Source organism: Charadrius vociferus, unplaced genomic scaffold (assembly GCF_000708025.1).
Source record: "Charadrius vociferus isolate BGI_N301 unplaced genomic scaffold, ASM70802v2 scaffold163, whole genome shotgun sequence".
NCBI classification, from domain to species: Eukaryota; Metazoa; Chordata; class Aves; order Charadriiformes; family Charadriidae; genus Charadrius; species Charadrius vociferus.
Window position 1 is genome coordinate 19,846,535 of NW_009648332.1, and position 17,278 is coordinate 19,863,812.

Consider the following 17,278-nt stretch of genomic DNA (forward strand, 5'->3'; position numbering starts at 1 on the left):
TCATTAAAAGAGACTTTTAATGGAAGCCAAGTCAAGTCTGTTATAATTATCTTGGCTTATAAAGAGAATAATTAAATTGTTAATAAAACTTTTACCTATAATCATCAGGTGAGAAGAGAAGGATGTGACAGTGCTGGAAGTTTAAAGATTTCTTCAGAGAAGGGGAAAGTAATCAATGTCCACAGAAGTTCACTTATAAGTGAAATCAACTTGAAACAATTATATTAAAGAGACTGTGTTCATTAACATCACTGATTTTAATATACAGCTGGTGTCCAAAATGCAGTATGCCCAAAACTATTTTGTATTTTTATAACTACAGCTTGGACAAGTACTTTTTCGTTTTCTTTCTAATGACTATCTGTCTTTCTGTTCAGATGGAAGTGGAAAACCATGTAATAACATTTGCACTGATGCCAGTAGCTGAATCTAGAGACGATATTTTGATTTGTACTCCTGTTTGCAGACTAATTTACCCACTTCACTCCCTTTCTAGAGACCGAGTGGAATAACTTTCCAAATCTTTCACATTTTTCAGACATTTATGAAACCCTGTGTATTTTGCGGATGTGCAAAGAATAAAGCATAACAAAATCTGGCAGTGGATAAACCAAAATGTTGCTCCAGCTTATGGAGCCAATGGCCAAGCTGTATATTGAGCACCTCTGAACCACCAAAGACACCTTTATCTTTCTGCAACACCTATGTGCTCTCCCCTGTTCTTACTCTATTTCCTCCTTAAATTTGAAGGCTTTTCCAGTGGACCCAAGAATCTATTCTTGCACTTCAAAACTGCTAGGTTATAAGGAGCTCTGCCATAACCTCTTTGGAGGAGGAATTTTGCCCTGAATAGTTATTTAGGTTAGCCTTAAGAAATAGCACTAAGCAGCTATAGGTCAGGGATACACAAGGGCTACAATCAAAGGAGCTACCAGCGTTGTTACTAACCAGTCCCCGTATACACTGACAGGTGCAGGAGGAACAAACATCTCCGGTATCCTCAGTATGGAAATAGCTGTCCATAGGAGACAATTCAGCAGGGTGTTCTGTTAATGAGGTGCTGCATCACTGAGCTCTGAATGTTACACTTACTTTAAATGGGAAATGAACATCTCTTTTAAGCCAGAAGATCCTCGAAATCGGACTCTTACTTTGAAGAGTTTAGAATTTCATTTCCAAGGAGAGTAAAGAGAGTTTCACCGCATGTAGCTTTTTAAAGAGCTGAAGCTGCATTTTGATAGTGAGGTAATAAGCACTGACTAGCGTCCAAGGAGAACAAGTTACTCTCACAAGGTTCAAAAACCTGGCTTACTTCCTACTGTTTTCAAGAACAGGAGAATCCCACAGTAAGATTTAAACTGGGGCTGTTAGCACAGGGAAATTTATATTGAGGGCAAACATAGCATCCTTAAATCAGCCCCATTTCATTGACATTATGCAGCAAAGTGCAGCTCTCTGCAAGGAGGCTTCAGTTCTCAGAAAAAGCATCCTATTCCGCATATCTTTACAGATTACAATAGTGTATTACAACACAAATGTTTCAAAAATTGAGCCAGATGTTTTGGAAATGCCTCAGATTATATATGCACACATGTCATTTGGTACTCAACTAGGGGGAAACATGAAAAGCTGCATGTACATAGCATAATTTCTGCAAAGGTTTGAAAATTTGGGTCAAGATTTACACCAGCTATCAAAATAAAGCCATATACTGCTATATTTTTTTCCTGCAACGATCTGAGAGCTTTGCTAGTTCATGCAAAACCATTACCGATTTAAAACACAACTGAAAAGATGCTTAGAGAAGTGCACTCCAGTTATATCTTCTCTTTTATTCAGTGGCAACATGACAACTTAGCAATGATGCTGCAGCCCACGCTGCTCTGCACCATTAGAAGACCTTGACTGTTTTGCAAACACAAAACATCGAGCCAACCAAGATGTGTTGAGCACCTCCCTCACCTCCTCCCACCCATCCTGGCTGTGGCCCAAACCCCTCTGTTCCAGTTCCAACCACTTCCCTTCAGCACTCATCTTTCTCTTTTAGCCCAGCAGCTACTCATTCTGTAGCTTTCTTGCAGTCTTCAGAAAGCCATCATCCCACTCAGATCTGCCATGTTACCACTTAAGAAATGCTGTCTCACAAAAGCAGCATAAAACCTTTGTATTTCACACTCCTCTCATGCTCTCATTTCACCGGGCCTGTGTTCAAACCTGAGCACGAACCACACAGGAGTCTCTGCTGCCCGAGACGACACGTCTGTGCAGAGATTGGCTTTACATGCTGCTGGCTAGCTGTGCTTGCCATGTGTCTTCACGGAGCAGGAGGAGGCTTGGCGTTTAGTCTCAGTGTTTGATCCCTGACAAGGGTCCAGGCATAGACCAGTCCTACAAAAAGTCATCCTACCTGGAACTACAGCCTTTTCTCATTCTCCAATATTGTGTACACCCATCAGCCGGCACTCTACACAGGCATGCAGCAAACACCGGCCCCCACCGTAGGAGGCAATGTAAATGAAGTTCTTCAAGACTTGTGATGGGAGAATTCAGATTTCCATTGCCATGGCTGCCAAGGCTGCTGAAAGAGAAGGACAAGCACGTGATAGGAGTTGTGGGGGTTCAGGTTTTGTAAGGTATGGGTATGCCAGGGGGTGGCTGGGGGCAGAGGAAAGGACTGGACCCAAAGAGATAAACTTGTCAGGAAGTACAGCTTCATCATCCACATTCTATTTACCAGAAATCTGTTTCCATTTTCTCTGAGAGTTCTACAAAGAAATACCTTCAGATACTATGTTTTAAAATATACTCAGACATTATATTTTAAAAGAATATACAACATTCTAGAAGTACATTTGCATAAAAATTGAGTATTCCTTGTGTGACCCTTCCTTCTCTAAACCAAAGGTGAGTATATGAGTTTGTAACATTGTTATACGCACAGCTTCTCAGGAACATGACAAAATGACCGAGGTCTTGGCTTTTCAGTCATAACTGTGAGTGGAAGACTTTGAGTAACCAAATTATTTATTTTCATCATGAAGTCTAAGGATATCGATACAATACATCTTTAGAAATATATAACAGATTGATTATAGAGGAATTTATTTTGTGTAGATTAATGAGATATCTTTGTTATTTTTCAACTCTGGCATGACTTGACTATCTAAAAATTGGAGGAAATAATTTAAAATAAAATAAAGCAAGTACTTTGAAGTGAAATCATATTTTGCAGTTATCTGTTCCTTGAGGATCTCAGGTTATTTCAGTCTCCTCTAATAATTAAAATTTAACACCTTTGTGCATCAGGATTGATAAACAGAAATATAAGTATGTTAATCAGCACGTCAAAAGTAATGCAAGAACCATATAAAGCACAGAGGGAAACAGTTCTTACTCATGAGAGTCTTTTAACTCTGGACTTTTTAATATCCTGAACTATCTTAACATTTTGTCTTAGTAAGCAATGTCAACATCCATGTTTAGAGGCATTCTCTTTAATTCATATGAGTGTAGAAAGCATTTTCAGACATTAACCCAAACACACATTGAGTGCTCTCTTTCTAAGTCTAAGCCAGGCCTATTGTTATTCAGATGTTTTCTACATTATAGCAAAACTTTAGAGCTGATAAAATGAGATTAGTGCAATGCTGTTCCTATTGCAATAACTTACTAGTAGTAGCCTGCATAAGAATATTGTGAAAAATATGTAGGTTGCCTGTATGCAGACTTCATCGGTATTGGTCAATGTGTAATACTGAATTATGAATTCTAACTGCATACTTATCAAAACATTGCTTTTGAAAGACAAATAAATCAGAGCCTTTGAAATTTTAAGAGTCAATATAATTAGATAAACAAAGACAGTTATTTTGTGTTTTGGTGTGAGCATCTTTTGGACATTTTTGCTGAATAGTGTGGTATTATAAATCAGTTTTAGAAGTGTTTTCAGCTAAAACAGTGGCAAAGCCTATCACATTGGTTACACCTGCATAGCACGTTGCAGAAAAACTAGTACCTGAAGAAGTTACTGTTGGGAAGCGAGCATCTATTATCTATGTTTTCCCATCTAATGGCTGCTCTGTCATGAAAATAAATGCACAATGATACCTAGAGAAAGCCTGTGTGTAGCAATAAATATTGTTGATGAAAATTATCATGAAGCAGCTAATAGCTTTAATTATTTGATACATTAATTTATTAGTTCTCATTTTTGCTGAGTGCTACATGCCATATGTTTGAGTCATCTTATTGATATTCTGATGAAAAGAGTAGGAAAGTAAAGCATTACACCAATTAAAACCCCACTTACAGGAGAACATATTATCATCCAGTATATTTCAGAAAGGAATTATGATACAAGAATCTGCCTGTTGAGTATCATTTTTTAATTTTAATCTAATAACTCAAAATAGAAAATAGCAGATAATATATTTAAAGGCCAAGGTAAAGCAGAGGGGATAAGAAACATCTGAAAATCTTTACCATGTTCCTGATATATAATTATGAAGCTGCTAAAGTTCTGAGTGGTGAGATTAGAAAGAGGTACATATATGACATCAGTATTTCCAATTGTCATAATGTTTAAACAACTTATGCAATTGCATATGACAATTAAGTGGACAAGATTGCATATTCCCTTTTTAAACTTCATCGTTTATAAGTCTTTTTATAGCTGAGAGTCTCCAAACTCCCTTGGAAACAGTAATCAACCCTGCTGTTGCATTTCTCTACTAAACAGTGCAATCTAGTAAATAGAACTGGAATTCACAGGACCTGCATTTGTTCGATTCTTTTGTTTGCATAGGCAAGTCATTTGACTTTCCTTGGCATCAACATCTCCAGTGTTCACAGGCAATAACAACTTTTACTCTGAAGAGCTTTGAGAGACTTCCAGGGCACTGGTTTTATCTCCATTCTAGAGCTAGCTCAACAAAAACACTCTGAAGCATTTCATCCACATTCAAAACAATAAGTCAATGTAGATTCAGAAAGAAGATGTCCTGATTTCCAGCACTGTTGCTTTAACACAAAAAAAAGTATCCTTCATATTTCATATGTTTTGTAGGAACTATATATATGTTTTATCTTTACCTTTACATTGTAGTTAATGTTCACATAAACTCTGAACGTTCATCTCCTGAGAGATTCTACGCCATTTACTTTGACATTGGTGTTCTGGTCTCCTATAGTAGAGTATTATCCTGGTATCGCAAATCTCTCTGTTTTGAAAAATGCTCACAAGAGGAAGACATAATGACATATAAAGACAAACTTGGCTTTACCTTTACTTGTGGTCACTGTAACATAGCTGATCATAAGTGACACTTATCAAATTGCAACTCCTTTTTTTTAGTTACATACCCCATGCCATTTTAATATCTTTGATACTTATGATAGCATAGTTAAAGATTGCTGATGTTTCCATTAAAAATGCTATCTTATGTCGTTTAGAAGTTGATCTTAACATATATTTCCAGTGGATTTTGTTACTAATTTTTCAAAATGCCCCATGCAATTGGCTTTAAGCCAAAGTAGCAAGAAGAAAGTTTGCAACACTCAAATTATTTTAGATCACAAAAAACTTTAGAATAGCAGTGTTCAAAATTTAATTTGGCATGAAAAGAACATCTTCTGTGTAAAAAATAAATAAATACAATTAAGTCTGCTTTAAAACCTAGCCATTACAATGCAAAATTATTACTTTGAATTCAAAGAATTTTTCTACAGTCTTTGCTATACACAGCAAGTATTGTAAAATAAATTTCGCAGAACCAACCTTAGTCCATCTGAGTGATACCAAACTGATTATTAAAAATTTAACTCTTCCTTAACACCAAACCCAGGACATATATTATTAAGATCCAACAACTATGACGCTTTGGGCAATAAAAACTTTAAACAACTCATTAGTCTCCTCTTCTATATCAAACACATCATGGACATTTTTGCTCAAATTGTCAGAGAGTACACACACGTGCACAAATGTATCATATATTTGGGGAGAAAAAAAAAATAGGAGAGAATATTTTTTTTTTTAAATACTGTCATTAAATAACATGAGATTACAACTTAATCTTAAAGTTCTCACTCAACAGCTCTCTGAAATCATTTTAAGTTTTGTCCACTTCAGGATCCAGGGCCATGCAGACATTTTGAGGAATACCAATACATCCACTATTTGTCCTTAGATTACTACTATTTTGCAATTAATGTCATTATTAATAGAAGCACCAACACGTTCTCTCACTCTCTCTCCCCTTCCCTAAAAAGTTTTAGTAAAATAATTATTAGAATAATTCTAATCCGCTAAATCATCAGGAAATCTTTTCAGTTGTGATTTTCTCTGGTTCTGCTGCCAAATAAAGTAATAAGCGTGTGGGACTATTTCACGGGTTTTGAAAGGCTTCAATGCAGCATTCATTGGGAAGAATGGCAGGAAGAGAAACTTTTGTCTTTGTAAACAAAGAAAAATTATTTGCGTTCTTTTGTGTCCAAAACATTACTGCAAGTCTAACACCCTAGCAGCTAAGTATGCAGGAACATTCAGCCTTTTCTATAATTCATAATCACATATTTCAGTTGCTGACCTTTGCATGCTCCTGCTTTGGTTTGCTCTCCAGGCTCTCTTCTGCCTTTTTGTGCTCTGGAAAAGTGATACTTGTTGCAGCTCTGTGTAATAGTACTTGGGAACCTTTAAGAAAATAGTGTTGTCATGCCTGAAGCTGAAAACACTGCTGTGCAGGCAAAGCCATCCTGCTCGCTTTTTTGATAGGACTGAACTGCTTGGCCATAGGTGTCCAGTGCCACTGCTAAGGAGCTATGGCTGTTGGTGGTTCCGCAAGGAGACAGCAAGCCAGTACCAGGAGGGGACTGGTGGGGGGCGGCAGGGCATGGAGCTCCCCGGCACAGGGTCCTTCCCGCAGCACTCGAGCCAGGCGAGCCCAGCTGAGTGGCTCCAGTGGCAGTGGCAGGGTCAGTCACAGCCTGCAGACTGCCAGGCAAACCTCTAGTTGTGAGGCAGGTCTGGGGTCACACCAGGAGATCAGACGTGCAAGGCAAGGCCACCAGGTCACTTGGGCAAGGATCAAGGCCAGGGTCTGGGTTCAGATGCACTCCTGGGCTGGTGGACAGAAGGTACTTGAGTGGAGGCCTCAAATGAGGCTTCTCACAGCTCTTGCTGACAACTTCGGGGTTCCCACAAGAGCCGTGTCCAGTGTTGCACAGCTGCACTGACCAGAGCAGACATCGAACACTGGCAGGGAAGCCAGGTGGAATGCCTGCAGGCAGGAGGGCTGCAGGCTGCCGGCAGCCGTGGAGCCTGTCAGCGCACCCAGGGCCCCGACAGCTGCCCGAGACAGGCAGGCATCCCCCTGGCAGGGGTCCCGCCACCACTTCCACAAGCCTAAACCTCTGATCGGTCTTAGGACATGCCTTCCAGCTCTGTGTAAATGTCTGAAATGCCCTCTGGCACCTCTGATGGTAGTAGCTGCTTGTATTTAGAGAACTAAATACCACCCTCCAACTGTTCACAGGGCCTTTTGATGACCACTTCATTTTCTGTATCTGAGGAGTTTTTGTACTTAGCCAGTTTTTATTGATAGTGGTTACATCCAAACCTTGACCTTGCTGTTGGCACTAGACAAAAAAAAAAAACCAACCCTGTAGTTTCAATTGCTTCACTTCCTAGTTAAGGGAAGAGAAGACAGATCATGTAAGAATGTTCATTTATCTCCAGGAAGATAGAAATAATGGCACTGCAGCTTACAGCTTTGTAAGTGGAATATGAATAATACCAGTATGTAGCCCCTTTTGAGCAACTAAAGCTATGATGTAGCTTATTGCTCTCCTGAGATTATCCTAAAATACGACAAGGGTCATACCAATTCACTGGTGCTCCTCCATAAGCAAAGCAATAAAAAGAATGGGGATTTTTTTCCCCCCACTTTGGGAATCATCCTCTTTTGTGAAAGTACAAAATTGAAACCATCAAAATCAGGAAACTGAAAGGTTCATCAATCATTTCCTGAAACCAAGGAAGATTGGAAGGTATTCTCTCAACCATAATTCTTAGATAACCAAATCTGTATTTGTTTTCAGCCATTTTAACAAGCAATCTTGTGTTGTTTCTTCCGAAGCTACTATGGCTTCTCTACCATGCAAGAGTATCAGTTCCAAAATTCAGTTCTCCCCCTTGTCCTTTTGACAGATTTGATGTATTTCTTCTCATTATCTTTCATTAATTAAATCCAAGGATTTTACATTAAGAATAGAGATGGCAAATGAGAAAGCACAGACACAACCTTTGAAATAGAGTAACTTTCTACCTCTGCTATCCTTATACCATGGTTAAAATAAAATTTGTTCTGTACAGGATTTTGTGCTTTCAGTACTGAAGTGTAATCAACTAAGCTTACCCATGTGGATGCTAGGATAAATTGGTACCTATTTACAGGAGAGAGGAATCACCATCCATTCTGTGGCTGTGCACTGGGGAGAACTCTGAATGGTATCTGCATCTTCTTTTAGAATTTCTGAAGACTTTTCCTGCAATTTGATTAGAACTGGCTTAGCTTTGAAGTGAGAATTGTGCAGAAAGAACAGAAAATACGTATAGGCCAACAATCTAAAAATTCTACCAGAAATTTCCAGCAAACATAGCACCTCTGTTGCCCACCTATTCATTTACTCCCTGATAACTTAATAAAACCAGTTTGATTTTTAAAAAAAAAAAAACAAGCGTCATTACCATTGTGCCTCTAACAGACATTTCTAAGACAAGTCAAGATGGAGATGTCTGCCTTTAGGTACTACTCTCGCTTGGTCAATGTTTATTTCCTTGTATTGTTGGCAATATAATTAATCACAACATTGTTTCAACTTTACACAGGAGATCTTTGTATTAATGTTTGTCATTTTATGACTGTAATTTTGACACAGTAAGATACGCTTTAGGCTTGTACTTGTCTACACTGATTTATTTTGTCTTAACTTCAGAATGTGCCTTGGTAGATAAGCACAAACCAGTTTTCTTTTCATGCTATCAAAGTATCTACCTTGTCTGGATTAGACAGTATTCTAAGATAGTTTTACTGATCCTACTACAGGAAATGTTGAATTCGTGTCACTTGAAAAAAAACAAACCTTTATGACTCTCTGATTTTAAAGACCAATAGCTGTTTTTCATATCAGGTATGTCTGTGGTTTAAAACAACTGAATAAGTCTGATCAACACTGACACATAGTAGCAAAACATTTAAAAGCCATTTGGCAGTAATTGTAACTGGTAAAATAAATTAAAATCTAATGATAATCTAACAGTAGATTTAACTGGAAGACAGGCGGGGGAGAAATCTAAGTGACAAAGCATCCAGTTCAATTATTAGCCACTGGTTATTCAAATGAATAAGATAGTTAAGTTATAAAAAATTGAGGTTTTGTCATGTGCTGTGCAACACTAATTGTAACAGCAATAGTTGTAACCTTTCAGAAGAAGCCTGACTAATTATCATTTTCCCCATGCCCTTATATACTCATTCCTAATATTTACTTTGTATGGGTGAAATCTCATGAGTCAGTGGAGCTCCATTCAGAGATCTTTAACACATAACCGTTGTATATTGTATTTTTAGGATTTATTCCAAATAATGGAAATAATTTGTTGTTGCTAACTCTGGCAATTAGAAAATATTTTTATTGTGGTCACTTATGTTCTGATACAACTGGAAACAATTTTAAACCTTTGTATTTGAATGAAACTAAGTGTTTTGCATTCCCCAATTCCATTAATATTTATTTGACAAATTGTGGGAAAAATATTACTAATACCTTCATGACTGCAGAGGTTTTCTTGTGCATATTTGCTATACATATCTGTAGATGCCTGTATTCTTATTAGGCGTACACACAAGCTTCCTCATTTGTTGCAATTTCTTTCCTCCTCTGTGATTTTTACCATTTATTGATCAAATGATCACCTTTTTAGAGAATAATGCATGTTAGTTACAGAACCTTTATAGTATTCATAGGAACTAATTCTGTATTTGACAAGAAATCGCTTGTGCTTGGCCTCAATTTACTGAACTTATTTATGTAGTGAGATTAAACCTCCTAATTTTTTCATGGCATTTCAATGTGCTGTTCACAGCTCTCTATATATAGACAACCACTGCATATATTGAAGCTACCTATGAACATCATTACTGAAAACATGGATTTCACTATGCTTGGTTTTTTATTCACTTATTATGCTGAGACAGAATATTCTGTTCGCATGTGTGCTGAAAACTTCCTCATAAATGAATTCAAGTAACATTCTTTACTAGATAAGAAGTACCAAGGAAACAGATGCATTAGGGAAAAAAAAAAAAAAAAAAGAAGAAGAAGAAGAAACCAGCCACTAGACCTGTATGCTTTCAAAGTTATGAACAATGGGTGGAATCCAAGGTCAAAAAATTCTCATGATTTCAGTAATGCCATTCACACAATCTACTGATGAACGGTATGGAAAATTCACTGCAGCAGAATTAGGGTCAAAGCTTGCATCAGGGCTTTAGCATAGACCAAAATGTTTTGTAATATATTCAGCGCTGTCAACGCACCAACCTGTCCAGGGACTATAATACTCCTGACCTGGGAGACAAAAAAGAGAAAAGTGGAGATGGTTTTAAAAGGACAGAGGTAGAGAGAAGGCTATAACAAATGATACCACAAAAAGAACACGCTGAAGAAAGATAGCGATAGGAGAGATCATACAAAACATTGCTTGAAATGAAAAACTTCCAAATTCAAGAAAGGAAGCAAGGACCTCTAATAAAAAGTTTACTTTCTGTAACTTTATTATTAATGGTCTTTATAGTGTTCCCACAAACAATGAAAATTTCATAATAAATCCAGATTTTGATGCAGAAAGTGAATACCACCTATCCTAGATCAAAAAAAAAGGTGTTCTTTTGAATACATTCATTTCCTTATTTTAAGTCAATGGCCTGTCCTTGCTTACATTCATGTGGCTGACCCATCTGAATAAGATGCTACTGCAGGCAAGCTGTACAAAAATTAAGATAGCGTAAAGAAAGGTACAAACCATATTTTCTCCCCTCTTGGATGGCCTCTGGGAAAGACAGGAGGCTAAAAGAAATTGTTTAAGTCCAATAGCGTACTGGGTTTTTGTCTGAGCAGTAGGCACACCAGAAGCCCTATGCATGTGCTTTGCAACTGCCCAGACATGGTAACCAGTAAGAACATAAGCCACCAGCAAAATGCTGTGCCTGAAGTAGCCCTGCAGATCAAAGACAACAAGACTTGAATTTGTGTTACCATGTCTATATTGCTGCTTCAGAACTAAAGTCAGCCACTCTTGTCTGTCTCCTTTCAAGAAGCTGCAAAGGCATTAAAGTTGAGTTTTGGACAGACTCAGAAACTTTCATGTATTATTCAAATTTGAACATTTAAGAGGAAAGTAGACATTTGTCAAACAACTATGCTACTCTCAATACCTTTCATTAAATACCCAATATAAATTCTGTGAAACACTAGCACATCACCTACCCCTTGAATTGCTTGAGCTCGTTGAATGATTGGATATTTTCCCCTTGTTTTTCTTTTTTATTCCATTTGCAAATGTAATAATGTTGGAATTACAAATCAAGAATATTTTGTGACTTGTGGTAAGGCATCTTTCATCATCATTCATAAAGGTCTTATCCTATAAAAGAGGCCTTGATATTTTGTTAATGATTACTTTGGAAAAGCTGTTTACATTTTAATTAAAAAATAATAATATCTCTTACTAATTGCAGGGGTTTGTTGGTTTGGAGAGGGGAGTGGGGGGTTGCCCCGAGGATGTAAGAGCTTCAAATAGCTATCCATTTTTACACATGGCTTTTTTCTGTCTCCTTTATGTAGTGTTTTAAGGATCCAACAGCTTAGATTGTAAATTGATGAATTATGAAAATAACATTAAAACATTTCCTTTATTTTACTTTAAATATTTCATGTCCTGCAGTAGTACAGATCTGGAGACCGTGCTCAGAAATATTGCCCAAAAAGGCCTGCAAAGCTCTCCAGAGCAAATCAGCTATCTCTGTTTTATTTCTTAAGACAATCAATTTCATGTCCTGTCTTCTAGTTAATGAAGGTCTGCCAGCAAACCCACCGCTAGTTCAACCACACGAGTCCCAATAGCCATGCGTGCTTACTTCAGAATTAGTTCTTTTACTTGCATCACTTTTCTGTGTTTCATTCTTTGATCAGAACTTGATCCCTGATGCCTTTCAGATCAATTCAAACTAATTTTTCACTATTATTACTTTTATGATGAAGATAAGGCAGAGCTGGTTCAACACCTCTCAGCAGTGGAGGCAACGTTTCACTGCTTGGAGAACAAGAAGGGGCAAGGGCAGGGTAGGTAGGAGAAGGTAGGAGGGGTACAATGGGCAGGAAAGCCCGTATTGTCAGGCTCACTGCTCCTGCCACTTGGGGAAATGAAAAGGCCAATGGCCAGGCACTTGCTGGGGCTCCACCAGCCCTACCTGCACCCCCCAGAACCCACTGCAGCAGCTCTCCTTGGGCTTCAGCACAGATCAAGGGGTCTGCAAGGTGCTGGCCCTTCCTGCCTTGCTCAGCAGCTCCCAGATCACAGCCTTCTCTGAGAAAAGCCTCTAAGAGCCACCTCTAAAATAAAACGTGTTATAACATGTATCCTAACAAACTGCTGTGTTAACATTAAAAACATTGTTAATTTTCATAACAGCAATTAATGTACTTGCCTTGCTTTGGTCTTGGCAGCATGTTGACTACTTCTGTTTAAGGTATAAATTTTGTTTTAAATTCCAGTGAAAGCGCTCCAGTGAATACTTTTCTTTATACTGCTGATGCACTACGCTCATTAGCTGTAGCTAATCCAATTCCTAAACTGAATAAACATAATTAGTTTATTAAAGTTTTAAAAGTAATCCTGACCATATTTTCAGGGAAGTGGAAATGGTATTAAAGTCGGTCAGAATAAAATTTTTTAAAAAATTGGGAAAACACTAAATAATGGGATTTCGTAACAATTTCAGATTTGTTTCATTTAACTTCCAAATTACCACAATTGCTAGCTACATGATACATATATGTGTGTACATGTGTGTGTGCAAGAGAAAGAGATACAAGGACGAAACTAAGGAAAAGAAAGCTGTGACAATACAAAATTAACAATTCAAGAATTTTCAGCTACATAGTAGCTTTCTGGGAAGCTAAAATCTACCTGGTTTTACTTTAATGCGTTTCTGTGGGCAAACTTAAAAGCACACAAGAATAATGAAGGAGAAGCTTTTGATCCACCCCTTCCTTAAGTACATTTCTAAAACTTTCAAATGAGAAATAGATGGTCTGATTTAAAAATCAGCGTCTATAACATCGTATCCAGAATTTTCTAGACAGCAATGATTAGAGGCATTTGATAAGCAGACGGTTACCAGTATGTCAGACAGAACAGCCAGCATATAGCAAAACACCACTTCAGCCACCCATCTCCAGCAATCCATAACTACAGATCAGAATCTGGGCTGGTGGCCTCTTAAAATAACAGGCTATAGTTGTCAAAATAAGTTAAGAACAGGAAAGCTATTGGAAAATAAATTTGTTTTACTGAATACTTGGGAAAATTTGGATAATATATTCCGGGCCAAACACGAAGTGAAAGATCTCATCTGCTGTTTAAGAAGTGATATTTAATTAACTATCAAATTTCACTCAGTTATTCAAGGGAAACAATGGTCAGTATTGATGGGACAGCTATTTCACCATTTTCATTGCCTGAACTGTAGGAAGCATCCCAGCAATGACTCATTAGCACAAGCAGATTCAGTAGTTGTACCATCAGATAAAGTATTTTGAGTTTGCATATTGATACAGCTAAATATATACAAAATTAATAATAAAGACAGCTTTAAAGATACATAGCCTCAGTTATAAGAGATATAACAAACAGCTATTTTAAAATACAGTTTATTTTTTTGGCCTGTTATCATTATATTTTTCTGTGTTGTTAATCTCATCACTTTGGTGGTGGTTTACAGTTCCCTGTACATCATATAAACACTATTTTTTTAATGTATATATAGAACATTAACATTCAGACATATGGCTGTTCTCAATAAGTGCTCTTTGTTGTATCTTAATATTCAAATTTTGACATTACAATTCAGAAACTGGACAACAATGTTAAATCCATAGCTTTTAGTAAAAACGTTTGGTTGCTAAAGGAATCACTGAAAAAAAATTATTTAGCTGTTCTCTCTCAATTACATCTATGAGTTTCTAACACACTGCATTATTATTTGGCCCACATGGATGCAGAACATCAAAAAGCAGTTGTCAGAGAGTCCTTCAAGAGCAAGAAAATTATTTTCTGAAAGCAAGCCAGGACAGATAAGATTACCAGTAAGGCTGCTGGTGCACAAAATTGTACAGATTTATGGTGAATTGTATCACTTAGGAACTTGGACTGTTTCAATTTTAGTTCTCATAGTATTTGGGTTGCTTTTAAAAATAAGTAAATTAACATTTATAATACTGTACTTTTTTTGTAGCATAAGTAGCAATGTTTAAAGTAAAATTAACAATATTTTTCCTATTCTGAATTATTTAGGGTATTTCCAGGCTAAGGTATGCGTAAACAGCATATAATGTTGAGTCTGCTTCTAAACAAAATAATCTTTTCCCTAATTCTCTGAGCAAAAATGTTTACTGTTATGTTCTGTCTAGACAGTAGGTGCAAGATCGTTATTAAAATTGCTTCTCCTGTGACAATATTCTCCTATGGCTATATTCTACTAGTGATATCATCTGGAATAAAACACAGATTGACACATTGAAGTAGTATGTTCCTCATATCTCTACATATTTACCTAGTGAAATATTTCAATGGATATTAAGTAATACAAAGTAAAGCTGTCAATTTTTCAAATATATGTTAGATATTATGCAGCTCTAAAACTTTTGCCTGTATTATTTCCTCTTAACTCCTTTGTCAAATCGGACTTCTGAAGTTATTAAATCAGGCTACAATATCCAACTAAGATAGTTCTCAGATGCCAGTTACCCTGTACCAAAGTAGCAAATCTAATTAAGAAGAAATATTTGATCTGTAATGGAAATAACAACATTCTCTTTTATTTCCATGTGTATATACCACATAATCCCCATCGAATAGCATGCTGAATTTCCTGCCTCTGCTTGCCTTATCTTTTTTCTGTAATTTTTTCAGATCGTTAACACATGCAGTTCTTGATTATAAAACCCAGCACTTCTCATACAGATCTTTTTACTTCAGCAAAGCTGTGTTGCATTTTTAACCGCTGCTCATGCTCTCCAAAATCTCTATATACATTGCCCCTTTCAAATAATAACACACCCATCTACAGTTCCAGTTCAGTAGTAACTATAAAAATGCAGTCACGGGCACAAGGCAGGTATTAATATTCATGTTATTTCATTATTAATCATTATTCATATTAATTCATTAATTAATATTATCATAGTCAATAGTCTGAAGTGAATGATATGGTTCTCCAAGACTACCGCCTAAAAAAAAAAAAGGATGGGAAAATATCAAATAAAATTAAAAAAAAAATTCAATCTGATTAAAAAAGCACATCCCCTGTTCACATGTCTCGGGAAGAGGGGGGAGGTAGTGTTTGAATTCTGGTTTTAGTGCAGTTTCTCCTGCAGACGAACTTATATTTATTCTGCTTTTCTTTCCTTCCCCCACCCCGCTATCTTGCAGCGAACGTATGTGACAATGAATTACTGCATTGCCAGAACGGAGGAACGTGCATCAACAACGTGCGATGCCAGTGCCCTCCAGCTTACACTGGCATTTTATGCGAGAAGTTGAAGTGTGAAAGGGATCCAGGAGGCTGTGGCCAAAACTCCGCCCAGGGGGCAATGTCACACGGGCCCCTCGTACTGCTGACTGCTCTACTGGGAGCCACTGGGCTTTGCGTGTGCTAGACCCCCCATGGCTGATGGCATCACATTCAGACTGCTTCAAATGAACGTGCCACATGAAAACAACACACAACCCAAGCGTTTGCTGCTGAAATTCATAAAGGAAAAAAAAAAAGAGACAGAATAACCACGTACAGACTAGGAAGGCCTAACTGAACTAAGCCATATTAATCAGTTACGGACAGGGCTCTGAGTCAAGACTGTTCACCTCTGACTCGAGACAAGTTGGCAGCTGCCTATTCTGTCAAATCAATGCGAGCTGCAAAGCTTACACAGGACTGAAACGGCTTTGGCAGCCCCCGGAACGGGAAGAGAATTTCAAAAACACTTGCTACTCCTATATGGTGCACTACTGTACCTCCGCCCGGTGTGTGGACCGACCAAATAAAGGCATTCTTTGCTGTCAGTGCATTGTGGGTATAAGGAAATCTGTAAAAGCTGCCATATTGGCCTGCTTCAGTCCCCGAATCCTTTCCAACCTGTGCTTTAGTGAACGTTGCTCTGTAACCCTTGTTGGTTGAAAGATTTCTTTGTCTGATGTTAGTGATGCACATGTGTAACAGCCCCCTCAATAAAACTCAAGCCAGTCATATCCTTGTATACCTTAGCAGCACTGCATCAGTAAGATGCTGTGTTCACCTACTGTACAAGAGTGGCTATAGGACAAAAAGTGTATTTATCCTTTTGTATTCAAATGAAGTTATTTTTCTTGAAATAATGTACAATGTAGATTTTTTGTATTATTGCCTATTTGTGTTACCAGACAATTTGTTAATGTATTTAATTCTAATCAGATAAGAGAAAAATATTACTTTTTATTTAGTCCTTTTCTTTTTCCTTTCATTTAATTGTGCAGAGATTTCTCTGTATGGGCAACGTGCTGGCATCAAAGAATATCAGTTTACATATATAACGAGTGTAATAAGATTCCACCAAAGGACATTCTAAATGTTTTCTTGTTGCTTTAACACTGGAAGATTTCAAAGAATAAAAATTCCTGCATAAACAGTTCCAGGATGACGTATTGCTATTTCTTAAGGCCTTCTTAGAAAACAAAAAAAAAATTTGATAATTTTCTGACCTAGTATGTGGAAGAAAACCAGATTCAACAGTGGAAATTATATCGTAGCAATATAACCCGGTTTTATTTTTACTACTGTCATTATTTTTGCAAAGAATTTTAAACATAAAGCTTATCATTTGTTTGAGGAAAATTTCATCAAATCCAAAGCTTGGAAAAGGTACGAAAAGTTGAATAGTTCTCATCTTTGTTCTCTCAATT

General features: G+C 37.2%; 1 protein-coding gene across 1 annotated transcript in view; it reads left to right on the forward strand.

Moving 5' to 3' along the window:
* The window catches only part of NTNG1 (netrin G1), a 152,271-nt gene extending 136,272 nt beyond the window's left edge, over positions 1-15,999 (forward strand). Inside the window, exon 6 of the mRNA XM_009884783.1 lies at positions 15,773-15,999. Coding sequence (XP_009883085.1) covers positions 15,773-15,999 — 227 coding nt within the window. The remainder of the gene's footprint in view (positions 1-15,772) is intronic.
* Positions 16,000-17,278: the final 1,279 nt, after the last annotated feature.